At 46.8% G+C, this 27,346-nt stretch overlaps 1 protein-coding gene and 1 non-coding gene across 2 annotated transcripts in view; both read left to right on the top strand.

Moving 5' to 3' along the window:
- Window positions 1-2,539, top strand: part of LOC114068699 (transitional endoplasmic reticulum ATPase-like) — a 35,584-nt gene extending 33,045 nt beyond the window's left edge. The window contains exons 15-17 of the mRNA XM_027905036.1: window positions 1,032-1,187; window positions 1,522-1,676; window positions 2,094-2,539. Of these exons, the coding sequence (XP_027760837.1) occupies window positions 1,032-1,187; window positions 1,522-1,676; window positions 2,094-2,199 (417 nt within the window). The 3' untranslated portion in view covers window positions 2,200-2,539. The remainder of the gene's footprint in view (window positions 1-1,031; window positions 1,188-1,521; window positions 1,677-2,093) is intronic.
- A 24,299-nt stretch (window positions 2,540-26,838) lies between these two features.
- On the top strand, window positions 26,839-26,910 carry TRNAE-UUC. Its single transcript has one exon. It is a non-coding gene; the product is annotated as a tRNA-Glu (tRNA).
- The last annotated feature ends 436 nt before the right edge of the window (window positions 26,911-27,346 follow it).

Raw genomic sequence — 27,346 nt, 5'->3', positions numbered from 1 at the left:
CCTAGGGAGCAGACAGTAATGCAACTGGTAGTTAATCAGAGAAAAACAGATGTCAAGTGAGAGCTCAAGCTATTTTATGCCAAGCTTACCTTTTTAGGTGCTGTTGGGAAGGAAAGTTTCAAAGGAGGTTGCAGTACTACTCCCTTGGTTGAAGGAAAGGAGCAGGAGGTTGGTTGTCTTGATCTGCCTGTGTGCCATTTCCAGTCTGACAGTGTTTCATTTGACTCCTAATGCTGAGACCTGGATAAATCATCTCCTAAATCCACAAGTCAACCTGCCTCTTCTTGAGGGTGAACAGTGCAGAGGCATTCTTCTCTACTCCACTCTTGTGAGACCCCCACTCAGAGGGCTGGAGTCCCTCTCCTATGAAGGAAGGCTGAGAGAGCTGGGGCTGTTCAGCCTGGAGAAGAGAAGGCTCCGGGGAGACATTATAGCAGCCTTCCAGTACCTAAAGGGGGCCTACAGGAAAGATGGGGAGGGACTCTTTGTCAACGCATGTATTGACAGGACAAGGGGAAATGGCTTCACACTGACAGAGGGCAGGGTTAGATTTGATATTGGGAAGAAATTCTTTACTGTGAGGGTGGTGAGACACTGGCACAGGTTGTCCAGAGAAATTGTGGATGCCCCATCTCTGGAAATGTTCAAGACCAGGTTGGATGGGGCTTGGAGCAACTTGGTCTAGTGGAAGGTGTCCCTGCCCATGGCAGGGGGGTTAGAACTAGATCATCTTTGAGGTCCCTTCCAACCTAAACCAGTCTGTGATTTACAGCTGCTTCAGAGGGTCTTACTGGGTGTGAGGGTAATATGGCCTGCCTTTGTATGTGGTTAACTTTTTCCAAAACCAAGAACCTTAACAGTTCATCTTTTCAAAATGGGCCAAAGTTAAAGCAGCACCTTTATACCATGGGATCCTAGGACAATTTTTTTGTCACCTGAGGGTGTAAGGTGTAAAGGACAGACCTCTCTTGGTATTTTTTTTTGTTTGGTTGATTGTTGTTTTTGTTGTTTTGGGTTTTTTTTTCCACTAGGACGTTGACCTGGATTTTCTAGCTAAGATGACCAATGGCTTTTCGGGGGCTGACCTGACAGAAATTTGCCAGCGTGCCTGTAAACTGGCCATCCGCGAATCCATTGAGAGTGAGATCAGGCGAGAGCGTGAGAGGCAGACCAACCCTTCTGCCATGGTGAGTGGGACACTCCGAGCTTTCCCTGCTCATGAGACAGGCAGCTCACCTCTGCCTGTGGGTGAGGCAGGATGCATTCCTCTTCATATCCTCAGGTGGGGATGAGTGGGGTCTCAGCACAGAGCATGGAATGGGAGCATGAGGCCCTCCTGGGGTACCTCACTGTCAGCATTTCTCAGAAGGCCCCTGCTGCAACCCTGTCTGCCACAGTGTCTCTCTCCAGCCCCAACTTTGGTGGGTGTTGGAGCTTCCTGATCTAGCGGGAGGCTGTGGGTGGCTGTCGGGCCATAGAGCCTGGGCATGCACCTCACCTTGGTCCTCTGTCCTGCTGCAGGAGGTGGAGGAGGATGACCCTGTTCCTGAGATACGCAGGGATCACTTTGAGGAGGCCATGCGCTTTGCTCGCCGCTCTGTCAGTGACAACGACATCAGGAAATACGAGATGTTTGCACAGACCCTACAGCAGAGCCGTGGCTTTGGCAGCTTCAGGTAACCATGGTGGAGTGGGGAGAAGGGCAGCATGGCTCAGTTAGCCCCAGAACAGAGCATTGAGGCAGCTTTCTGCTGGATTCTGGGTAACAAATTCCCTCTTCCAATGCATTTTCCCATTCTCCCCAGCATGTACAGCAGCCAATTGAGCATGTGGCAGGTGTAGGCTGTGCTGCATGTTGGTTGTAGCTGCTCTGTTAGTGCTCCTGAAGTCCAACAACCCTTTTTCCTTTTAACAAAAGTGACAACCAGAAGTCATATAAGCCTTTTGTGTGATCTGCTGTAAGGTTTCATCCCATTTCTCCTGCCTCTCCTACTTGTCACCGGGGATTAGCACAGAGGGAGGGGATGGTGCTGAGCTGTGAGTAGGCTTTTGAACAGCATCTCTTCTCTCCCCTTCTGCACCATTGCATGCAGGTTCCCATCAGGTAACCAGGGTGGTGCTGGTCCAAACCAAAGCACAGGAGGTGGCAGCGGGGGCAACGTCTATAGCGAAGACAATGATGACGATCTCTACGGTTAACTCCCTCCTTGGTGGACCAGCGCCACATCAGGCCTTGTTGTACAGCAAAAAAATCCAATGTTCAGTGGACTCTTGGCTTCTTCATTCTTCAGTCAGGACAGTGTAGCTGCATATCAGACTTAGTACAGGGAATGTTTTCTGCAAACACAAATCCTGAGCAGTGTTCAACTGGGAGGCAGACAGTGAATTAAAAAGGAGGGAAACTGACTTAGTTTCTGAGAAATTTCTGTTCTAGTTTATGTGGCAGAATCAGCAACTTTAACAAAGAATACAATGCTAGCCTGTATAAAAAAAATCCCACAAAAATGATAAAAAATAATAAAAATCCCACAACACTCCTTTGTGTGTGACTGGTGCAGTGTAGCTTGTGCTGTCTCTGTAAATCTCATGTCTCATGTGCTATCTGAGCACTCCTCAGTCTGATGGAGCCCATCTGTATGCATGCTTCCCTGGTGTGTTCAAGATTGCTCTTTGTTGTTATATCTCTTAACTCGAGTTAACAAAAGAAATTGGCTTGGCAGTCTGTCTCTCCCCTGCCCCAATTTGGCAGGAAACACCAAGTCAGAGAGCCTGGTAGCAGATCTCTCTTGCTTCTCTGATGCTGACCCTGCGCTGTCAGATCTCTTGCTGCTTTAGCTCCTCTGCAGCAAAGGACTTCAGTAATCCTCATTCCATCTGCCCTGCCTGAAGGCAGGCACAAGGGGGCTCTTGGACTGTCTCTGCAGTTTGTGGTGCAGCATTACCCCACTATGAGTAGGAAAGAGGGGATGCTGCAGCACTGTTCATCAGGCTCTGTGGAGAGATTTTCCCCCTTCCCCTGCAATGTTTCATGCATCCCTTTGGGTTTCTGATGACAGGCATGGCTGTCTGCTACCAGCCTGCCCCTCGTTTTGCCTCATACTCAGTAGTTGAGTTCTGATCATAGTTCTTATCCTTCCTTTATGCTTACAGGTTGCTGCCTTGCTCTTTGGTTTATTTTCCCTCCTCTGAACTGAACAATGTACGACTGCTGTACTTCAGTGTTTTATATGAGAGAAGCCCTGAGTCTGGTCCCATCACGCACACAGGAGCAGTGTAGCAGGCTGGGTATGACCCAGCTGTGAACTGAAAGGGAGAGCCTGTTAGAGGCAATGGCCATAAGATGCACAGAGTGGTCATGTGCTATTGACTTTTGGGGAGGGTGCAGGAACTGACATCCCCCAGGGATCAGTGTTGGACCCAGTCCTGTTTAATATCTTTATTGATGATCTGGATGAGGGGATTGAGTCTACCATTAGCAAATTTGCAGCTGACACCAAGTTGGGGAGGGAGCATTGATCTGCTGGAGGGTGGGAGGGCTCTGCAGAGGCACCTGGACAAGCTGGATAGATGGGCTGAATCCAACAGTATGAGGTTCAACAAGGCTGAGTGCTGGGTCCTGCACTTGGGCCACAACAACCCCCTGCAGCGCTACAGGCTGGGCACAGAGTGGTTGGAGAGCAGCCAGGCAGAAAGGGACCTGAGAGTACTGATTGACAGCTGGCTGAACATGAGCCAGCAGTGTGCCCAGGTGACCAAGAAGGCCAATGACATCCTGGCCTGTATCAGGCCAGCAAGGACCAGGAGAGTGATTCTTCCCCTGTACTTGGCACTGGTTAGGCTGCACCTCGAGTACTGTGTCCAGTTCTGGGCCCCTCAGTTCAGGAAGGATATTGAGGTGCTGGCGTGTGTGTAGAGAAGAGCAACGAGGCTGGTGAAGGGACTCGAGCACAAGTCCTATGAGGAAAGGCTGAGGGAGCTGGGGTTGTTTAGCTTGGAGGCTCAGGGGAGACCTCATCACTCTCAACTACCTGAAAGGAGGTTATAGCCAGGTGGGGATTGATCTCTTCTCCCAGGCAACTAGCAACAGGACAAGAGGACACAGTCTTAAGCTGCGCCAGGAGAGGTTTAGGTTAGACATTAGGAAGAAGTTCTTCACAGAAAGAGTGATTGGACATTGGAATGGGCTGCCCAGGGAGGTGGTAGATTCACTGTCCCTGGAGGTGTTTAAGAAAAGACTGGATGTGGCACTCAGTGCCTTGGTCTAGCTGAAAAGGTGGTGTTGGGTCATGGGTTGGACTCGGTGATCTCAGAGGTCTTTTCCAACCAAGTTGATTCTGTGACTGTGAACTGAGGATATCTGCAAAGAAGCTTAAATGTAGACTGTGTGGCAGAAGGGTGCCCTAGGCTTTTGGGGCTGAGCCACGCTGAAGAGGGCAACCTTCCCTGTGACAGGAGTTATGTGGGGTCTGAGCAATGTGAGTTTCAGCCCCAAAGCCTGGCAGACCTAGGAAGGCTTCATCAACCTGTCTAGATTTAAGGGAAGAGGGGAGATAGGCATGAGTCTTGTCTCAAAATGGTAGAAGGATGGGACTATCCATGAGAAGGGGGCTAGTGCATAGCAATGGGGAGAAAAACCTACTATCATAGGAGGACATGTAAGCCCCTGGGAAGGGCAGGTAGCCCCTGTTCAGGTCCTCTGTCCTACTTAAAAGCTGTCTGCCTGCCAGCATCACTCTTGCCCTGTCCTTATGCCACCTCTGTTCTGCCTTGCAGAGAAAATACTGGCCATTGTCTCCTATGGCACCAGGGTTAAGGATGTCCTGTTCCTCTCATAGACAGATACCTGGGAGGCAGGAGAGCCAAGCAGGGAGGGCTGACACTCCCCTTTCTGGGGGTAACTGGCGCCTAGAAGTCTTTACTCCAGGGCTACTTCCTTGCCTATACTTCTCAGTTGCTCTGTGCTCCTCCAAGCAGGGTGAATGCAGATACTGGTTTTGCTTTCATGTCCTACCCATTTATCAGTGCAAGCCCAAGAGAGGCAGCTCCAGCCAGGGAGGGAACCAGCCACCTGGAAAGGTTCTCCACCTCTGCTGGGAACTCTCTAGGACTCTTCCACAACCTTCTCCAGCTCTGGTATTGGGTGAATTTCTTCCTGCCTGTTTGGGGATGTGACCATTCTGCAAGCCCCCAGCAAATTTACCCTAGTGTCTCTGTGCTGTGGGGGCTGGGGCAAGCAGTGTATAGGATAGTAGGGTATATGTGTCTCAGCTTCCCAAAGCCTTCTGTGCTACCTCTCATAATTGCAAATGCTAATTAAATCCATCACAAGGACTGGAAACCCTCATCATGGCTCCTGGTGGGGACAGCACCCACAGGGGTACTGAGAGCATCTGCCCTACACTGGATCTATGTAAAACTGCTAGGGGGCTGAAGGTGTCCCCTAAATCAATACCTGCATCAGTCGGGGAGCTTGGCTAGGGCTTCCCTCACCCCCTATGCACCTCCACCCCCAGCAGCCCCAGGAAAGCAGGCAGCACCAGGGACTCTTTGGTCCAGTCCATGCTCTTTTCCAGGGGCCACCCCTGCAGCAGAGACCCCTGGGAGCCGCATGAGAAAGAGCCTTCCCACAGCACACTCCTCCCCTGCCCAGCATCTTGCTGGGGAGACTGGGCAGCTCCAAAGGTGCTGGCAGCTGGGGCTTGTCCTGAATGGAGCAGGAATGGCCAATTGGGCAGCTGAGGGAAGCCCTTTCTTCACTGCAGTGGTCAGCATTTCCTTGTGCTCTCCTGGGGTTCCCCATGTGGCCCCAGAGCTACATCCCTGTGTCCTTGTGTGTCCCATGTCCATTCCCCACCCCCAGCCTTACAGGCAGGCCCCACAGAGGGCCAGATGTAGCAGGATGGAGGACTGGCCCCCCCCTCCAAGGCGTTGGCATTAGAGACTGGTCCCTAACCCTAGAGACTGGGGCCCTGCAGCACCCCAAAAGTCTCTGGGCTTAGCAGGGTGCTTCTGCCAGCAGAGGGCAGGCCGGGGCCATGCTCAGCATGTCCACTATCCCAGTCTAGGCCATCTCTATGGGTATCCCTGACCCCAGGAACCTCCCCTTAGGCATCCTTGTCCCATGAGCATCCCCTCCCTATGGCTATCCCTGCCCCAAGGGCATCCCCACACCATGGGCAATCCTCCACTATAGGTATCCCCTGCCCCATGGATATGCCCTCCCAAGTGGCATCCTCTGCCCTATGGGCATCCCTGGCAGCATTTCAGTCCCCATGGCTGGTGGGAGGGGGCTGTACTGGCTCTGCCCCCAGCCTGCCCAGCCCATTAGCAGCTCCCAGCCCTGTCTGCTGGGATTAGCTTGTTGTAGGGTGATTTTTATGGCCCTGAGCTCTTGTATGGGAGAGGGCAGTGAGCCATGTCCTCCACTTGGGGTTTGGCAGCCTCTGCCCAGGCCCCTCCCAAAACCCAATGCCTATGGGATTTGGTTCAAACCATCTGCCCTTATGACTCCTCTTGCTTGGTGCTTTATGGGCAAACATTTTTTCTGGTGCCTGTGTCAGCTACATCCTGGGAACCCCAAGGGGATGCAAAACCCCCGTGGGGTTGCCATGGTGCCAGTGCGAGATAAGCCCCGTCCCTGGCCCTGCTGTCTGCGCCCAGGCCAGGGCAAGCAGAGCCCTAGTGTCTCCCATCACAACACACTCCAAGGGGGTATGTTTTTTAAAATACTTATTTTTTCTGTAAATACTGATATAAAAAAAAACAAACAAACAAAAAACTCAATCCTACTTTAAAATATTCAGGTCTCTTTGAAACTGAGAAAAACAAAGCAGCTTGCATCTGTGCACTGACTTGTCTTCTCCCTCCAGTAGTGTCCACCAGGTTTGTCTATGTGTAACTCCATAGGGACCAGTGGAGTGAACCAGCAGCATACCCTTGATGTTCAAACCAGGTGATAAATTAAACAGTGGCTAATGAGTCTCCTCATCCTGTGCCAGAGCTGTGGCACCAGCCAGCCTCCCCACCCTGTATGACAATGTACAACTGTATACCTAGCCCTCAATGGACACCCTATGCTCACCCCTCTTCCCCTGTTCAAAAGGACCCCCTGTTTCAAGTCAGTGATTCCTCCTTTAAAAAAAAAAAGAATTCCTGGCAGAATATTCCAGAGGTTTTCTCTGTGGTGCTGTAGTGGAAGAATACAGAGCCTGGTCAAATATGCCTCCCACTCTAGGAGCCCTTCTCAGGAAAAAAATGGCACAAGGTGGAGTGGGCCAAGAAAGGTAAGAACTATAAAAATTCTAATGGAAATGCAAAGGTGTCCTGACTTTATAGACAGTGTTTGCCAGGAGGCAGGACCTCAGATGGAATAGAAACCCCTTCCTCCAAATTACAAAAATTTGAAATTATGAGATGTTTGAGAAAAGTGTAGAAATTAATAACAATTTTACTACAAATGGAGAACAAAACAACAACCAAGCAATAAGAGAGAAAATGTTACCCAAAAATCACTGGTTCACCTCCACACCACTGAGGTAGCAATGCAGTCTCAACGTGATCACATGGTCCCTCTGTAGCCCAGGTAGAGATGTGGCTGCGCAAGAAACAACAGTGGCGGTGGGGCAGCTGCCACGCAGAAGTGACAACTATGGCAGTGGCAGGAAGCCAGTGGCTGCGCTGGCAGTCAGAGGGCTGTGACAGCAGCGGCAGTGGCTGTGCACAGTGGGGGAAGCACTGGTATGCGGAGCAGTGCCAGTGCCAGGAGTGTGGGACAGGTGCCTCAACTTGGGCAGCCAGCAGTGAAAGTGCAGGGACTTCGGGGAGAGATGACATGGATTCAGTTGGTGCCATGCCAGTTATCACAGGTCCTTCATTCCAGGGATCCTGCCTCAGTTCCTGCGGTATTTTCTCTTTAGGGGTCCTGTCTCCTCTGCCACCCACCCCATCCTCTGTGGTCGTCACCCCAGCAACAGCTGCCATGCACCGCTGTCACTCACATGCCCCCTCTTCCCCCACCCCCCTGCTTCCTTCAAAAACGCATGATGGCATGGAGAAATTTAACAAGAAAATCTCAACCAACACATTATCCACCCCGAAATTTTTCATACCAACATACTAGGATTTCAACTATACACATACATGCATTATTCCAATTATATATGCATTTACAAATATATGCATACAGGTACAGTGTTATGGACAGTTTACCCAAAAATTAGGTCCTTTTGAGGTATACACTGTGTTTCCCCATCTTTCTGCATTACCCACGAAATGCACACCGGTCCTTGAGCAAAAACAATCACACAAATGCATTTGCCTTTGCTTGAGGCGTGGCTAATCCAAACCATTTTTCCTAACATATCTCTCAGGTGCACTACAGGGACTTAATCTATGGTGTGAAAGGACTCTGACTGGGCAGTGCCAGCTCAATCGACAGAGCATCTAGTGTTGACTAATCATGTAGCCTTTGCTACATGCTGATCCCAATGTTTGAAAGCCCCCTTGCCCAATGCCTTCAAAGTAGTTTTCAACAGTCCATTACACTGTTCAACATTCCCAGTGGCTGGTGCATGATAGGGGATATGATATATCCACTCAATGTCATGCTCTTTAGCCCAGGTGATAACTAGGCTGTTCTTGAAGTGGGTCCCACTGACTCAATTTGTTCTGGGGTGCCATGTCACCACAGGACTTGCTTTTCAAGGCCCAGGATGGTGTTCCAGGCAGTTGCATGAGGCACAGAGTATGTTTCCAGCCATTCGGTAGTTACTTCCACCATAGTAAGCACATAGTGCTTACCTTGACAAGTTTCCAGCTGTGTGATGTAATCAATCTGTCAGGCCTCTCCATATCTATACTTAGTCCATTGCTGACCATACCACAGGGACTTCACTGTCTTAGCCTGCTTGATTGCAGAGCATGTCTCACAGTCATGGATAACCTGGGAGATAGTGTCCATGGTTAAATTCACCCCTTGGTCTCATGCCCACCTGTAGGTAGCATCTCTGCCTTGATGACCTGAGGTATACATGGGCCCATTGTGATGCTAGTCTGGATCTACCTGTGACACTGACTTGTGCAACTCGATCTGCCTGTTCATTGTTACAATGTTCCTCATTATCTCGACTTTTAGGCATGTGTGCATCTACATGGCAGACTCTTACAATTAGCTTCTCTCTCCAGGCAGCGATGTCTTGACACATTTCGGAAGCCCAGATGGGTTTCTCTTTACATTGACAATTGGCCTTATTCCATCTGTCCAGCCACCCCCACAGAGCATTGACCACCATCCATGAGTCAATGTAGAGGTAAAGCCTTGGCCACTTCCCTCCTTCAGCAATGTCCAGAACCAGTTGGAGGGCTCTGAGATCTGTGACTTGACTTGATCCACCTTGTCCTTCAGTGCTATCTGCGACTTGTCATGTGGGGCTCCATACAGCTGCTTTGCATTTTTGGTTTGTCCCTACAATGCGACAGGAACTGTCAGTGAAAAGAGTGCAATACTTTCTGTCTTCTGGCAGTTGATTGTACCGTGGAAGCTTCCTCTGCATGTGCCATTTTTCTGCTTCCTCTTCATCTGCCAGACCAAAATTCTCACCCTCAGGCCAATTTGTGATTATCTCCAAGATCCCAGGGCTAGTAGAGCTTCCTGTTTGGGCACGCTGCATGATCAAGGCAATCCACTTACTCCATGTAGTGTCAGTGGCATGGTGCATGGAGGGAACCTTTCCTTTGAACATCCACCCCAGCACTGGTAGTCAGTGCCAGGAGAAGTTGTGCTTCTGTGCCCATCACTTCTGAGACTGAACCCCTTCATAGGCTCCTAGAATCTCCTTCTCTGTTGAGCTGTAGTTGGCCTCAGACCCTCTATAGCCTTGGCTCCAAAATCCAAGGGTTCGGCCTCAAGTGTCCCCAGGCACCTTCTTCCAGAGGTTCCAGGAAGAACCATTCTTCCCAGTTGCAGAGTAGAGCATATTCTTCATCTCTGATCCTGTCCTGACCGGCCCAAGGGCTACTGCGTGAGCAATCTCCTGCTTGATCTGTTCAAAGGCTTGTTGCCCCAGTGGAAATCATTCTTCTTGCAGATCACCAGGTTACAATCGCTGTATTCTGAGCTGTGCATCCTCCAGAAACCTAGGATGGTCTTCTTTCTCAAAGACTTCTTCTGCCATGTTCCCCCATATGAGGATGTTATCAATGTACTGCAGATGTTCTAGAGCCTCACCCTTCTCTAGTGTGGCCCATATCAGTCCATGACAGATGGTGGGATTGTGTTTCCACATCTGGGGCAGTCAGTTCCAGGAGTACTGCACACCCCTCCAGTTGAAAGTAAACTGTGGCCTACACTCTGTCACTAAGGGAATGGAGAAAAATGCATTTGCAACGTCAATGGTGGCACCACTTTGCTGCCTTGGACTCCAGTTCATACTGAAGCTCCAACATGTCTGGCACAGCGGCACTCAGCGGTGGGGTAACTTCATTCAAGCCATGATAGTCCACTGTCAGTCTCCATTCTCCATCAGACTTACACACAGGTCAAATAAGGCTGTTGAAGGGTGAGTTTTGCTGACCACTCCTTGGCTCTCCAGTTCATGAATCATCTTGTGTATGGGAATCACAGAGTCTCGATTTGTTTGATACTGCTGGCAATGCAGTGTCATAGTGGCAATTGGTACTTACTGTTCTTCTACCTTCAAGAGTCCTACAACAGAAGGGTTTTCTGACAGACCAGGCAAAGCGTTCAATTGTTTAATCCTTTCTGTCTACACAGCAGCAATTCCAAAGGCCCATGGATGTCCTTTTGGGTCTTTGAAGTACCCGTTCCTGAGATAGTGCATGCCCAGGATACATGGGGCACCTGGACCAGTCACAATGGGGTGTTTCTGCCAGTCTTTCCCAGTCAAGCTCACTTCAGCTTCCAACACCATCAGCTCTTGAGAACCCCCTGTCATCCCAGAAATGGAAATAGATTCCATCCCCACGTCCTGCTGGCATTAAAGTACCATTGAGCACCAGTGTGAACAAAAGCTTTGAATTCTTGTGGTTCTGAAGTGCCAGGCCATCAGATCCACACAGTCCAGTAGATCCTATTGTCCCCCTAGCTGGAAGCAGGGCCTTTCTAGTCTTGGTCATCATAGTTGCTCCTACCTCCCTGTGAATAAATCCTGGAGGTACCTTCTAGTGGGTCAGACATGTCATAGTCCTGTCTGTTTTGCCTTGACACTTGACCACGGGAAATTGGTACTGTACTCACCCTTGCTGACTTCCCTTTTGCATTTGCTTTAGTTCCTGTACTCCAGCTGCTCGGACATGGGTAGGTTTCCTGTCCCACCAACTCATCTTCCCCACACTCGAGTCAGAAGTACCACAAGTTTGTTCATCGGGAGTATTCCCTCCCCTCAGATGGAGAAAGTCTGTTTCTGACCTCGGGAACTCTGGTTCACACTGGTGCAACATGGAAGCTGTTCTCCTTAGTCTTCTTTTTAAGTTTTTAGTGGCTGTCTTTGATTTTGTTGAAATTCTGAAGGTCCTCAGCCAGCTTTTACACAGAAGCTTCATATGTCTGCAGCTTCCTTTCACTGTTTCTTGTGCTTTACCCCATTGTAGCATGGCTAGGAAGTAGGCATACATCTGTGGTCTGAGTTGTGCAAGTTTCAGCCACATTTGGAAAGTACAGCTGAGGTTGTCTGGACTTCTGAAGTCTGGCCCATTGTAGAAGATTATCTTGAGCACAGCTAGCTCTCTGAGTCGTTGGATCCCTTGTTCCACGGTCTTCCAGGAGTCTTGCTGCCACTGCAGATCTTCTACACAGAGGTATCTTTCCCTCACACTCACTAGGAGGTGTTTCCAGAGTCTGAGATGTTCCCACATGTACCCCTGGCCAATACCTGAATATGAGGACAGGGTTCCCAACGTGAGGCACTGAGAGAAAAAGCAGGAAAAGAATAACAATTTCGAATAATCCATTTGTGTATTGGATACAGAACCCCTCAAGCATTATGTCAGTAAAACTTGAAATGGACCTTTCCGCTTGGCCTGTAAGGGTTTGCTGTCCCATTGTTTAATGAAGACCCAGTCACCGGGCTGGAACAGATGGGCAGGAGCGTCCAGTCCTAGGAGTGTAGATGTCACAGCAAATCTCTCTAATTTCTGCAAAGTAGAGCCTAAAACCAATAAATATTTTTGCAAATCAATTTTCCCCCTCGTGTGGATTTCCCCTGGAATATGTGGAGTTTGGTACAGCTTACCATACATTTTTTCATAAGGACTTATACTGTCCCTACTGCTTGGCTGTATGCGAATTCTTGATAGAGCTATGGGTAAGACCTGGACCCATACCATGGAAGTTTCTTGACAAATTTTGCTTATCTGTGTTTAAAGAGTGTAATTCATGTGTTTGACTTTACCACTGACCTGAGGCCTATAAGGTGTATGCAAATCCCAAGTAATTCCCAAAGGAACCCCAAATCTTGGGATTATGTCATTGAGTAGAGCTTTCACTACTTCTCTTGCTTTGTTAGTGCAGCAGGGGTAAGTTTCAGGCCAACCACTAAAAGTATCAACCAACACCAGTAAATATTTGTACCCTTCTTTACGTGGCAACTCAGCAAAATCTATTTACCAATAGTCTCCAGGAAGATCTCCAGCCTTTGTGTGATGGTTCAGACCTGACTCCCCACCAAATGCTCAAACTCACAGTAACAACCCCTTCCCCCTCCCTTCTTCCCTCAGGGCAAAGAAAAAAACCTATAAAATTGAAGAACCCGAAAGCAAACGAATTATATCAAAACATATATTTTTACATATATTACAGTTATATACAATTAAAATACTATGTACACAACAAAGGGGACCCCCAAACACCCCCGAAGGGAAAGGGGAAAAAGGGACAAAAAAAAGGGACAAAAACAGAATAGATATGCACAATCAAATACAAGAACAAGTAAAATAAAGAACTAGCAAAACAAATCTCACCACGTCTCTCAGAAAAACAAGATCGGCAGACACGTCCAACACTCTCCAACCTCCCGCATGGCAGACCAGCGGTCACTGCAGGCCTCAGCCTCCAGATAAGCGAGACCAACACAAGGACCCACTGCTCCCGAATCTCACTGGAAGAGAAGAGAGAGCGAGATCTCTAATCTCCAACTTATTTATACCCTGGTTTATGTAAAAATCATACGGAATACTGGGAACATGGCCATTTCCTTGGTTACGAGCTGGTTACCAGGAAGGCCAAGACTAAAACCATCACACTTTGTTAACCCTAACACCACTCTTTTGCTAGTATTAGGATTGTTCTGATGACAGACCACATTTACTTACGACTGACTGTGCAATTTCAGTCATTCCACTTCCTATCACTATTTTTATCAGACGTTTCAATAGATTCTCTGTTCCCCAATGGGTACTGTCATGTTCCCGTAAAACTATTTCTCGTAGGGGTTGGGACAGCACTATAACTTGTCCTGTAGGTGTAACAACCCATCCATCTTCTTGAATTTTAGCCTTAAAGGACTCAATTAACTGATAGTCTCTTATTTTTGGGATAAACCCCAACAAATCATTTTCTCTTTGTGGTATTACTGCTACAATGCCTCTTTCTGCAGCCCCTTTTGCTGCCTTATTGGCAAAATTATTCCCCAATTCAGGAATTGTTTTTCCCTTTTGCTGAGCTCTGCAATGCTGTCATGGTTTAGCTGGTTCTTGGAAACCAGGCAGGAATTTTTTCCCTTCCCCCTGCCCCCTGCATGCAGGGTTGTTAAGTGAGCACTCAGGGCACACAAAAGGAGTGGTCGGCTGGCTAATTGCTGAGCAATTAGTCTCCTAGGAAAGGGGAGGGGGGGAGGGTTGTTTTTTTTTTAAAGTTTTACTTTACTTTTTTCTCTCGTCTCCTGGGAAACGGGAGGAGGAGTTGGTGTGCTGGCTGAGGCTGAAACACAGATCAGAGTGGAAGCTCAGAGGTTCCTGTGGCTCTCAACCTGCTTGACAGGGACAGATCCTGCTTGGATTTTTCATCAGAGAGGAACTGTTTCCCTGGAGGTTTTTTTTTTCTCTTTCCCCGTTCCCGTTTGTTTTTTTTTCCTGACGGTGGTCCTTGTGCACATCGGGGGGAGAGAGAGAACAATGCAGAACAGTCTGACCAGTCTTGTTTTTTTTCATTGGGAGGATTTTCTTTTTTTGTTGTTGTTCCCCTTCCCCCTCTCCCTCTCCCCTTTCCCCGTGTGTGGGAAGGGAAGAGGGGCCCAGGTTTTTTTTGTTTGTTTGTTTTTTTTTTGTTTTCTTCCCCCCCCCCGTGGTGGCGACCAGTGATCCCACAGTGCCACCTGGTGACTGACACAGGACACTACAAGCTCTGCATCTCCAGTGACCCAAGGGCGCCCCCTGTTGACTACAGTTGGAATTGCACCAAAGAGTGCAAACTGAAGTGTTTATTTTTTTTCATTGCTTGTTTATTGGATTGTTTTGAAGGGGATTCTTTGTGGGTATAGGAGTATTGTTTGGTTGTTTTACTGGTTTTTTTTCCATGTTTCTGCTAATACACACATACCTTTTAATAAAGGGCTGTTATTTTTCCTTTTCCATAATTTGCTTTCCTTAAATCGGAACCTCTTAATTTTGGATTTATAGTTGCTTAGAGGGAGGAGTTTGGGTCTTTTCTCATAACTCATCCTCAGCAAAGGACCCGTGTCTCATTTAAACTGGGACAAATGGGTAATAGATACCTCCGTAGGTTTCCAAATACTCTGTAGGAGTGCATGGATCTGTTCATCATGTTTAATCCCACTGCCTTGGGTGGTTAACAACCCTCTCTCCTTCCAGATGGCTCCATGGGCATGCACAACACTAAATGCATATTTAGAGTCAGTCCATATATTTACCTTTCATCCTTAACTCCAAAGCTCTCATCAGTACAATCAGTTCAGTTTTCTGTGATCATACATCTGATGGCAAGGCCTTTGCCTTGATTACCTCATCTGTAGTTGTTACAACATATCCTATCATGTTTGCTATCTTGCATAAAAATGCTTCCATCAGTATATAACTCCCAGTCAGGGTTCTCCAGAGGCATGTCCTTTAAGTCTGGTCTGCTGGAATAAGTTTGTCTGTTAACAATCATGCTCTGGGATATTGTCAACCAGTAACGAAGACAAAAACATGGCAGGGTTAGCAATCAATGTTGTTTTGAGAGTAACATCATCTTGTTCCAATAGCACAGCCTGATATTTGAGCATCCTGCTCAAAGACAACCAGTGACCCCTTTTCTGTTCAAGCACTGTTTGTACCATGTGGGGCACATATACTACAATGTGTTGTCCAAGGGTAAATTTCCGAGCCTCCTGAATTAACAGAACAGTGACTACTACAGCTTTCAAACACACAGGTCACCCTTGGATAACATTGTCCAACTGTTTTGAGAAGTAAACCAGAACTTTACACTGGTTTCCAAGGAATTGTGACAGTACCCCAAGAGCAACATTTTGTCGCTTTTATGTGAATAACTCGAAGGGCTTAGTTAGATCTGGTAACCCTAATGTTTGGGCTGTGTCTCAGTTTAAATGAGACACAGATGTTTTGCTGAGGATGAGTTATGAGGAAGACCTAAACTCCTCCCTCTAAGAAATTGTTAATCTGAAATTAAGAGGCTCCGATTGAGGGGGAAAAATGTGGAAAGAGGAAAAAAACCAGTCCTTTATTAAAAGATATATGTGTATTGGCAGAAACAATGAAAGAAACCAAGTAAAACAACCAAACAATACTCCTATACCCACAAAAAATCCCCTTCAAAACAAACCAATAAACAAGCAAAGAAAAAAGGTTAAAAGTTCAGTTTGTGCCCTTTTGTGCAATTCTAACCACAGTCACCAGGGAGCGCTGTGGGATCACTGGTCATTGCCACATGGGGGATTACTCTTCGAGGTGTGTTGGAGAAACCGAAAATGGGTTTCCCTCCCCCCCACACACTGGGAAAGGAGAGAGAGAGGAGGGAGAGAAACAACAAAAAAAGTCCTCCCCAATGGGGACTCACTCTGTCCTGCTAACCAAGTCATGGGGTATAACTTTTCCCTCTCCCTTTCATGTGCACAAGGGCCACTGCTAAGAAAGAAACAAATGGGAATAGGGAAGGGGAAAAACCTCCCAAAACAGTTCCTCTCTGATGAAAATCCAAGCAGAATCCACAGCTGGCAGCCAGGCTGAGAACAAAACCCACTCCGAACCTCTACTACAACCTTGTTCCAGATTTAACAGCCACCTGAACTCTGCTCCCATAGTTTCCCAGGAGACAAGAGGAAAAAAAAAAGTAAAAAGGGGTTCCTTACCCTCCCCCAAAAGTAAGATTATGAGGGCCATTAGCTAGGAATGTGACCTTAGCAGCAGCTTCTTTTGGGTTTCTTAACTGTCCATTTAACATCCCCTCCACACAGTGGGCAGGGGGAAGGGAAAAATTCCTTCTTAGTTTCTAAGAACCAGCAAAACCATGACAGGCTGACTTTAAAGAACGCTTCAGTTGTTTAAATGCAACTCTAGTATTGTCCATCCATACCATAAATCCCTTGTGGACTGTTTTTAATGCCTCATATAGCGGTTTCACTAATAACCCATAATTAGGTATCCACAATCGACAGTAACCAGTCATTCCCAGAAAAGCTTGCATTTCTCTTACTATATGTGGTTCTGGAAGGCAACAGATGGCTTCTTTTCACTCTGTGCTAAGTTGTCAATGTACTCAAAAAATCTCAAGTCCCAAGTAAACTACTGTTTCCTTTGCAATTTATGCTTTGTTTTTCAAAACTCTATACCCACTAAGTCACAGAAAGTTTAGCAAACTTACAGTGAGCTGGATGCAGCTTTTCCGATCCTTGTCAGCGAATAGTATATCATCCATGTATTGCAAAATTACTCCTTCTGAATGTTGTCTTCTCCAGTCCTCTAGTTCTTTTGCCAACTGGTTTCCAAATGTAGTGAGACTATTCCTAAATCCTTGGGGTACAACGATCCATGTTAATTGTGCTCTTCTTCCTGTTTCAGGATTTTCCCATTCAAAAGCAAAAATCTCTTGGCTGGTTTGATTCAGGGGAATGCAGAAGAAGGTATCCTTCAGATAGAGCACAGTAAACCACCCTAAATCATCAGTCACTGTAGTTAGAAGGGTATATGGATTGACTACTGCTGGGTGTATACCCTCTGTTATTTTACTGATTGCCCTTAAATCCTGTACCAATCGATAACTCTTACCATCAGCCTTTTAATTGATAGGATAGGGGTATTAAACTTGGATTCACATTCTATTAATAATTTGAATTTAAGGAAATTTTCTATTATAGGCACTAGTCCCTCTCGTTTTAAAGGGTATTGGTTTTGTTTTACTGGTGCCACTCCTGGTTTGAGTGCAATGCTTACAGGTTCTGTTCATTTGCATCTTCCAGGTACACCACTAGCCCATACCACAGGGATCACAGCATCCTTGACTTTTGCAGGGATCTCGCTGTGGTCCACCTATATGAGAAAGGTAGCTGCCTCGAAATATTTAGTCTCAGGAATTATGACTTTCACATCCCCATTCGGAAGTTTGATTTCTGCTTTCAGTTTATCTAATAAGTCCCTGCCTATCAAAGGCATAGGAGAAATTGGCAAATAAAGAAATTGATGAGTTACCCACTGATTTCCTAATTTGAATGTCTAAAGTTGGAAGAAAGGCCTGGTTTTGCTTATCCCTATAGCACCAACCACTTTTACAGTGTCTTGACTTAGTTTCCCCTCCAAAGTGTTCAATACAGAGTATGTCACACCAGTATCCACCAGAAAATGTATTTCCTCTGTCCTCAGCTCAGTTGTAACCAGAGATTTGGCCTGGGGAGAATCCTCCAGTCCCCTTCAGGCCTCACTGATAGCCATCAGGGGGTTTGGTGTATCCTTTTGTTAAGTTGGACATTCCCTTTTCCAGTGCCCCTCCTTCCTACAATAAGCACACTGATTATCAAACAAAGGGGTTGAGGTACTCCTACCTCGTCCCCTTCTTGGACCAGTTCTTTTCCTTTCCTTCTCCTGTGAGTTTGTTCAGCCACCACTGCAACCATTTTTGCTCTTGCCTTCAGCTGATCCCTGTTCCGATATGCCATTCATGCTACATCCAATAGTCTGCCCAGATCTCTATTATCAGATTCCTTCACCTTCTGTAACTTTATTCTAATGGCATCTGCAGATTGACCAATAAACAGAGAAACTAATTGTGTTTGTCCCTCTTTTGTTTCAGGGTCTATAGCAGTATACTTGCAAGTAGACTCTTTCAGATTGTTTCCGGAAATCTGTTGAGGATTCTTTTCTATCTTGTTTTATTTCATATCATTTCGACCAATTTATTGCCTTTGGAACTGTATTTTTTACCCCAAATAGAACCCATTTCTGATATTGTTTCAACCTTTCACCTTGTTTTAGGTCATTAGGGTCCCATCTGGGATCTTCCAAAGGAAAGTGGTTGTCTACTGTGCCTTGCATATTTTGAGCTGATATCAGTGCCTTAATGTGGGTTCTCGCTGTTCTCCAAACCATTTCCCTTTCTGTGCTGTCAAGTGAAATATTCATCATTGCATCCAGGTCCTGCCAGTCTGGGTCTTGTGTCTTTATCATCATTTCTACAGCTCAAGACACTTTGTCAGGGTTTTCACAATAAACACCGTCCGTTCCCTTCCACTGGTTTAATTCAGCTATAGAAAATGGCACTTTTACTGCAATTGGTCCATTTGTGTCAACAGCCTGTCGTAACGGTATCTCTATAACCTCCCCTTGGTGAGAGTGTGGGCAGCTCACGATGGGACTATATTCCTCAGATGATTCGACTTTTACCCCTGCAACAGCTTTACCCCTTCTAGCAGCTGTGGAAGTTTCACCTGCAGTTTTAACAGCCTCTCCACTTGTGTACATAACGACTTCCCCCTCCTGGGGCTGACGGGGCAGGAGCCTTGCCCAACGTCATGGCAGAGGCAGGGCTGAGCCAGCCCATTGGGGTACGACCACCCTAGTCTGGCAGGGCGGGAACCCTGCCCACGGGCGTAGGGTGGACAGCGCCTTGCCCAACTCCCCAGAGTGGGTCTACTCCAGCTTGGAGGAGCAGAGGCATTGCCCACCAGTGCAGAGGAAACAGCACCAGGCCAACCCCCTGGGGTGGGATCGGGCCAGTCCAGCAGCGGTGGTGCTGGCACAGAGGGGACAGCGCCCGCCCAACACGCTGTGGTGGGACTACTTCTCTGCCCCAGCCACCCAGGGACGTCACTTGGTGACGCAACGGAGGTGAGACAAGCCCAACCCTCCAGAGCAAGATACCCTCAGTGTGTTGGGGCAGGAAAGGGACTTGGTGATGTGGGGGAGGGGGGTGGGGCGGGACCCACCCAACTTCCCTGTGCGGGACCACCCCAGCTTGGCGGGGTGGGAACCCTGCCCCCTGGGGCCATGGGGGCCATGCAGTCTAGGAGATCAAGAGCTTCTCCCCCAACTCCCCTACCTGCCAACACTCTGGTGTTGCTGGCCATGGTGGGCGGAGCAGTGGACATACCACCCGCAGCCCCTCCGCCAATCAGAGCAGCAGTGAGCTGCCCTGGGCCTCCCCCCCCCAATCTGGCAGGAGTGGTGGCAGGTTGCCCTGGGACCCTCCCCTGGGAAGGCGGCGGGCTGCCCTGGGGAAGGTATGTTGAGAGATATTAGCATTTTATGTTCTCCTCCAGGCTTCCCATATGCTTTAAACAGACTTTTCCAAGATTAAACTTTAAACACTTTCTACGTTGTTAACCTTTTTCTAAGTTCAAAATAAATGGATCTGAGGGCGACAAGTTGAAACCTCTGTCCCTTAGCAACTCAGGAAGTTTCAAGTGAGTCAAGAACATCAGTGCCTAGACAATTTCTTCCCATTTTCCTTCCTTTTGTAAAAATTGTGTTACTGAGTCAATGTACTAGATTGCAAGCTACTGTTCTTGAGCCAAATCTCACCCTCATCTAACCTGTACAAAGGCCACCGGATTGTACATTATTTAATTAAATCCTACTTTTTAACTATAGCTCCAGAAGGTCCAGTTATCTTCCCTCGATGTTGTAATATGCAACCTAAAGGAGGTTTTTCCACAATTTCACTTTCTAAAGATTGCCCAATTCCCACGTGTCCCAGTTTAACAAGACAAACTGTCTGCCAAGGAGGGCAGGAACCTTCCTCAGGTAGGAAGAGAAAAAGAAACAAACTCCTCTGTCCAAAATATAACTGAAAATTAAGAGGCTTTAGTCAAAAAGGTGTAGAAAAGGAAATAACAGTTCTTTACTAGAGGATATATTTATATATATACATATAAGAAAGAAAAACAGAACAAGTAACAAAACCGTAACCAAAACTTTTAAACAATTAAGTATCTTTGCCTTTTGGAGCAGTTCTAACCATAAGCAGCAGGGTGCACTGTTGGGCTCAGGCAGCCACAGCATGTGTGGGGGTCAGGGCAGGAGGCAGCTTGGCCGGTCCAATACAAGCTCAGAGCACCTCCCAGAGGGTGTGGGCTGCCCCTGGCATGGGAAGGGAAGGGGGAGGGGGGGGTTGGTCTTTCCCTTCAGGGGTTCCTGCAAACTCATGCTGTGGATGACTGTTTTCAGCATGGGTAGTCACTGACCTCGGAGTCAGTGGGGATGGGGGAGGGGGAGGCAGCTGGGACCCTCCTGTCGAATGGTGCAGCCTGCTACCAGCAAGGGAAATGAAGGGAGGGGCTGAATGTAGAAACTCCATGTACTTCTGAGCTGGGCAAGCAATCCAAAGCAAGACGGCACAGTTCCAACCCACGCCTCGTGGCAACCCAAACAGCCCGATTCCCAAAAGCAGAGTAGCCAAGCACCTCCCAACCAACAACTGCCAGCACCTTCCCACCCCCCACCCTCAGCAGAACCTTCCCTTTGGCTGCTACTTCAGCCGAGGTTACACAGGGAAATCGACCTTCCTCCACTGCCTAGGGCATAGGCAGAAGAAACAAAAGAGTTACACCTTTGCAAAGAAAGCTATTAGCTTTTCAATAGGAGGACCATTAGAATCCGAGGTTGAAAAGGATGAAGTTTGCATGCCTATCTCTTACTAGCAGAGGCTTTTTTCCCCCATGGCCAAGTATGGAAAATTCACAAGAAAATGTTTGAAAATATAACACCATGTTAAACATAAAATACCCAAAACCACTAACTTTTCCTAATCGGAATCAAACCCAGGCCTCTCACATAGCAGGCAAGGATTCTACCACTAAACCACACACACTGTTACTAGGAGTAGCACACACATGATAAGGGGAATTACCTGAGGTCTTGCAAAATTGCTTGTGTAAGCATGATTGGTGACTAAGTATGTAAACAGCACAGATAATTGCCAATTAGGTAGTTTCAACATATAGCAGGACAGGGTGTAAGCTAGTTTTGACCAGTTTTGCAGTTTGGACTATGACCGAAGAGAACTGTGCATGAGCCATGAAGGACAGTTGAAAAGTTTAACAGGAGGAAGAGTTTGAGCCTTCATCCCCGCGACCACCAAGGGACGACCATCAAGGAAAGCTGTGCAGGTGCCAGGAGGCATGCCCGTGTTTTACATAAAACACCACCCACTCTTGGAAAGGACGTGAATATGTAAAATCATGTAATAAATATGTATGAGTTAAATATACAAAGTGTGAGTAAGAACATGATGCTGCTTTGGAGGAAGTATCCCTCACATGTCCAGTGCTGAATAAACAAATACTTGCTTAATAGTCTTCTGAATATTGAGTCCTTTCTTCTGTTGTAACTCAGTTTCACACAACACTTTGCAATGAAACACAGCGACCCCAGGATTAACAAGACAGACAGATGTTACAATAGCCATGCTGGTCTGCAGAAGCAAAATCCTGCCTAAGCAAAACCAAGCAAAAACCCACCCAAACCAAAGCTCATGAGCAACCAAACCAAATGGGGGAAAGGCCTATACAGATGGGAACTAACCCAAAAAGGTCTAAGACCCCATCCCTACCCTCAAACCATAAACAAAGAGTAATCTTCTCCCCTTTTCTTTGTGTAGGAAATAAATAAGGAGGTTTTATTACAAGCAAGTTTCCATAGTTACCTCATGTCAAGATGCCTGGAAGTCATTTTGTTTGGGGAGCTGGGGAGTCATTTGGTGGTCAGGGACTGGTGGGCTGCCTGCAGTTACTTATTGCTGCTTGCAGGTCTGCTTACAGTTGTTTGTTGCTGCTTGCAAGTCTGCTAACAGTTACTTGTTGCTGCTTACAATTACCTACAGCTACAGTGTGAAGGCGGGTTAGAAAGCATGTAAGGCAGACAACCAATGTACTGCACCAGAAAGCAAAGGAAGGTGCGAGCCAGCTCTGAGAGACCCAATCGAATTCAAGAAGAGGGCTATATCACCTTTTAAGGAAGAAAAGGAGCAGGGCTTGCCATGGGAGGAGCAAGGGAGTGGTTATGTAAATCAAGAAGCCTTAAAAGGACTCATCCCGCCCATTCCGCATGTGCTCTTGGACTCCGAATGCACCCAGTGCCCTGAAAATAAAGTTCTTTGTTTCACTTTATTTGACCATCTTTGAAATTTTAATTAGAGATATTTCTCATAATTGCAGCCAGCTGTCACTGGAGAGAGTTTACCGCAGCAGTTCCTAAAGGTGTTTTTGTTACCCTAATATGTGGGACCAGATTCTGAGATCTCCAGTTTGCAGGGTGAGGATTTTTCCCTTGAGAAGTAACTAGGTACTGGCTTGGAAAGATCCACACCCCACAAAATCCTTCAATGTTTAGAAACCACTCATCCCATCTGGGGTGCCAATTGATGCTGAAAAGCCAGAGAAGAAACTCTATACTCATTTTGAGTATAGAAAACCAAAAAACACACATGTTTATTTCATAGAATCATAGAATTAAATGGGGTTGGTGATTTTGAGACATCTGCCAGCTGCTTGTAGAATAATTCATCCCCTTCATCATCCTGGTTGGGTGGTCTATAACAGACTCCCATTAGGATGTCAACCTTGTTGGCCTTCCCCCTGATTCTGGTCCACAAACACTCAACCTTATCGTTGGTGACCTCAAGTTCTACAGAGTCAAGAGACTCTCTAACATATAGAGCCATCCCTCCACCTCTCCTACCCTGCCTATCCTTTCTGAAGAGCTTGTAGAACCATCCATGGCAGCACTCCAGTTATGCGAGTCATCCCACCACGTTTCTGTGATGGCAACTACATCATAGCTTTCCTGTTGCACAATGGCTTCCAGTTCCTCCTGTTTGTTGCCCATGCTGAGTGCATTGGTGTACATGCACTTCAGTTAGGCAGCTGATTTCACTCTTAACTCAGGTTTTTCATCCCTGGGCTTCTCTTTGGAGAGCTTGGATTCAATCTCTTCCCCCTTCAAACGTAGTTTAAAGCCCTCCTGATGAACCCTTCTAACTTATGCGCTGCAGTCCTTCTGCATAGTTCTTTTGTGTAGGTGAATTGGTCACTCCACCCAACATAGTGCTTTCTTTTAAGTGTTTTCTTATATAGTGTTTAGTTCTTTGAACAAGTAAACTCATGATTCGCATTTAAAACCCTCACTCAATACAAAAAGTTTAATTCTCTTCCCTGAGGCATCAGTCCCACTTTCAATAACCCCATTAAATATCCCTTTAACAAGTTCGTCTCAGCCTGAGGCACTATTAACAAATCCCTTTCAATATTTCCTCACTGCCTCATATCAATAACTTTACTCCCAAGGGGGGAAACTGCTTTATCCTTACCCCAAGTCTCTTCTGACTCATCCTATATAACACACACACCTCACGTTCATAAATCTTTGCTTTAAGCCAGAGCCGCTTGCCAAAAACTTCCGATTAAAAACTGAAAGCACCCGAATGCCCCTTGGAACCACCTGAGGTCTCTGAGACAACCTGCTTGGCCGTCCAAAAAGTCCTGCACTTGCTGTCCGAGTCGACCTCTTCCAACCAATACCACTCCCAAAGCTCTTCCTCCACACCAGATCACCCCCAAAATGCCTTCTCTACACTGGGTTCCCCCTGAAACTCTCTCTCTAAACCAGGTCTCCCCTGAAACTCTCTTGTTGGAGATTGTGAGTCACCTGAGGGTGAAAGCAAGTCGACTTACAGGGAATGGAAAGCAGCATTTGCAGAGAAAGATCAGCTGGATAAGGACCTAGAAAATAGCCACTTTGGACTTCAATAATGTGATTTATGTTAAGGGAGATAAACCCACATGTGGGTTTTGGTCCCCATCTTATGTTCCTTGTTTATGGACTTTCTGCCAAGCTGGCGCAGTTACAGTTTTCCCTTGGGTTGAACTACCGTGAGGTAGCAACCAATCAAATCGTTTGACGGGCTCTAGCCCAAAGCCACTCCTCAGTTACCACCCTGTTCAACCCCTTCATGATTATGTATACCTTGTTATCCTATTGTTGTAAGAGGATTTGCATGCTCCTCCCTTCCTCCACCCAAGTTCTTGTCCTTTCTATCCCGAACCCTTTTTAAACCCTCCATTTTTGCAATAAAGTAGATCGGCCCCAGCTTTTACCTGCACTGCGCCTGCGTCTTGCGTCTTTCTTACGTAGTGTGCTTGCCGCACAGCCAGTTGCACTCTCTATTTAAGATCACGGGAGAGCAACGGACCTCGAGCTGGTTGGAACCCTTCCCCGACTAAAAACTGCGACACTCTCTCTAAAACCAAAACCACCCACAGTTCTCCACCCTGAGGAGTATTCCACCCTTACTTCACAACAACCACTTCCTCCCTTCACGGGCCAATCCCTTCACAGGGGTATGGAACCACGGTTAGAAGGACTCCACATTCGTTTCGTATCTTTAGATACACCTCAGTCAAACAAACACATCCTCCCCTGACCCAACTGCCCGATAATACTTCTAGGATAGTCCTTCCCTTTTCTTACCAGGTCTCTTGCACATCGTTTAACGGTTACTGTGGATTAATTTCCCCCTCTCTTTGTTTCACACCATCTGTCCTCAGGTCCTCTGTCGCTGCCATCCCAGGAGAGGGCACAGGTCTCCGGACCACTGAAATCAATGGGGCATGCCTTCCAGGTTCACTGGTCCCTCAACTGGACTGGTGGACATTGGATCCTGGACAAGCCCTCAAATTTGTGAGAAATATCTCTAATTAAAATTTCGAAGATGACCAAATAAAGTGAAACAAAGAACTTTATTTTCAGGGCACTGGGTGCATTTGGAGTCCAAGAGCACATGCGGAATGGGTGGGATGAGTCCTTTTAAGGCTTCTTGATTTACATAACCACTCCCTTGTTCCTCCCATGGCAAACCCTGCTCCTTTTCTTCCTTAAAAGGTGATATAGCCCTCTTCTTGAATTCGATTGGGTCTCTCAGAGCTGGCTCGCACCTTCCTTTGCTTTCTGGTGCAGTACATTGGTTGTCTTTCTTGACCTATCAGGTTGTTTCCCTGTCCTGGCCGCATGGTTCCCTGGCAGTGAGCACAGACTGGTCTCCCTGCCTTACATGCTTTCAGACCCACCTTCACACTGTAACTGTAGGCAACTGCAACAAGTAACTGCAAACAGCAACAAGTAACTGCAGGCAGAAGCAGCAGCAAGTAGCTGCAAGCAGTAACAAGTAGCAATAAGCAACTGCAAGCAGACCATCAGTCCTTGACCACCAAATGACTCTCCAACCCCCCAAAGAATACAGCTTCCAGGTATCTTGACATGAGTCAACCATGGAAACTCCTGCTTGTAATAAAACCACCTTATTTATTTCTTACACTGCTACCTAAAAAGCAAAGATTCTCAAGTGAATAAAGTGAATTCCCTTTTGTTGTTTAAAGTTATACCAATCTGCCTTTACACTGTTACCTACTAAGATCAATATAGTACCCCAACTTCTATAATTAAAAGTCAAAGATGGAATTGCAAATCATTGTATAAATTTATACTGTTAATAACTGGGAATGTCTGTCTCCACAAAACCAGAATGCAGGATGTATGTCAGAACAAGAAATGGTGAACCATTTAAGTAAGAATGAAAAGAACTGATTCCTGCGATATCTTACAAATGAGAACTCCTGAACAATGAAGTCAAATAAAGCAACAACAGAGACTGTAAAGTAAAATTACTAAATATTTTGCCTTTTGTGTTTGCAGTACAGTCTTCTCGGGTATGAATCCGAGAAATTCGGTAAAGAAACTGCCAGTAAAGAAACTTTTGGTCTTTTGAACAGTAAAGGTATTTATTTGATGACGTCCGGAGCAAGCGTGGTTCACACCACAAAGCTTTTGCTAGAAGGTAGCGGTACAAAATAGGGTAATTTATACAGTCTAACTTCTATGATTAAAACATCTTGCATACATATTCATATGACTGCAACATCTAATCATACATATTGATAATAGGTGGAGTATAGGCAGAGCTCAGGTGGAGCTTGGGGCAGAGCTTTTCTTGGCCCTCAATTCTGGGGGTACGTCCGCCTTTCTTCATCATTAAGGCTGGGGTCTCTGTAGTCTTCCTCAGTGTGACCTCTCTAACTTTCCATTGTCTTTGCCCCAGTCACCGAAGCCTGGAGAAAGTCTTGGCTTTAGGTCTATTTCTCCTCTTCAAATGTCTACCTTGGCTGACTTTGCCTTAATTTATGTCCTACAGACCCATTGTATAATGTTTCCAGCCTTCTTCTTAAGATTAGGTCCAAGGAATGGAACAGAACAAATTTTTCTTTAACAATTTAGGCAGAGCAGGCATGGAGGGGCTTCTCTCAACCAAACAACGTATTTCAGTTAATCCTTTAGGCCTTGCTCTCGTTTCATGTAACAACATAGTACTAAGTTTTGTTTTGGGAGCCCCTGGTGGTCTAGGGGTAAAGGCGCTGCACTTTCACTGCAGAGACCCGGGTTCGATTCCCGGTTGGGGCCACTCCCCGGGCAGATGGAGCTTGTTAGCCCTGTAAGGCAATCCATCTACGTCCTGAGGACCTTGCTGCCACCGTCCAAGCGTGCTTGGCCCCGGCAGATGAACCTTAGGATTAAAGGGTGGGCTCAGTTCCGCGCACACTGTGTCTCACCTAAAAAATCCAATGCGCAGGCTGGAAGGTGTAAAGACCTTCCCCGGTTCTTCGTTCGCGAAGACTGGCCATTACATTACAAGTTTTGTTTTGTTGTTAAAATAATGTTTGTCATTGTTTTCTAATTGCTTCAGCAAGTGAAAAGATTCTTTGACAATTCACATGAGGATTCATACAAGATTTCATGTGAATCATCGCATCTGGTTATACTAAGAAAACTCACAGTATATGTTTTTTTTTTAAATCATCAATAGTTTGCCACTTTAAATATGTATTTGCCTCATTGT

The sequence above is a fragment of the Empidonax traillii genome, unplaced genomic scaffold (genome assembly GCF_003031625.1).
Source record: "Empidonax traillii isolate 1590-97213 ecotype Southwest subspecies unplaced genomic scaffold, ASM303162v1 scaffold1113:size223165, whole genome shotgun sequence".
Classification (NCBI taxonomy): domain Eukaryota; kingdom Metazoa; phylum Chordata; class Aves; order Passeriformes; family Tyrannidae; genus Empidonax; species Empidonax traillii.
Note: the sequence above shows the minus strand (reverse complement) of the source record. Positions and strands in the feature narration are given on the sequence as shown.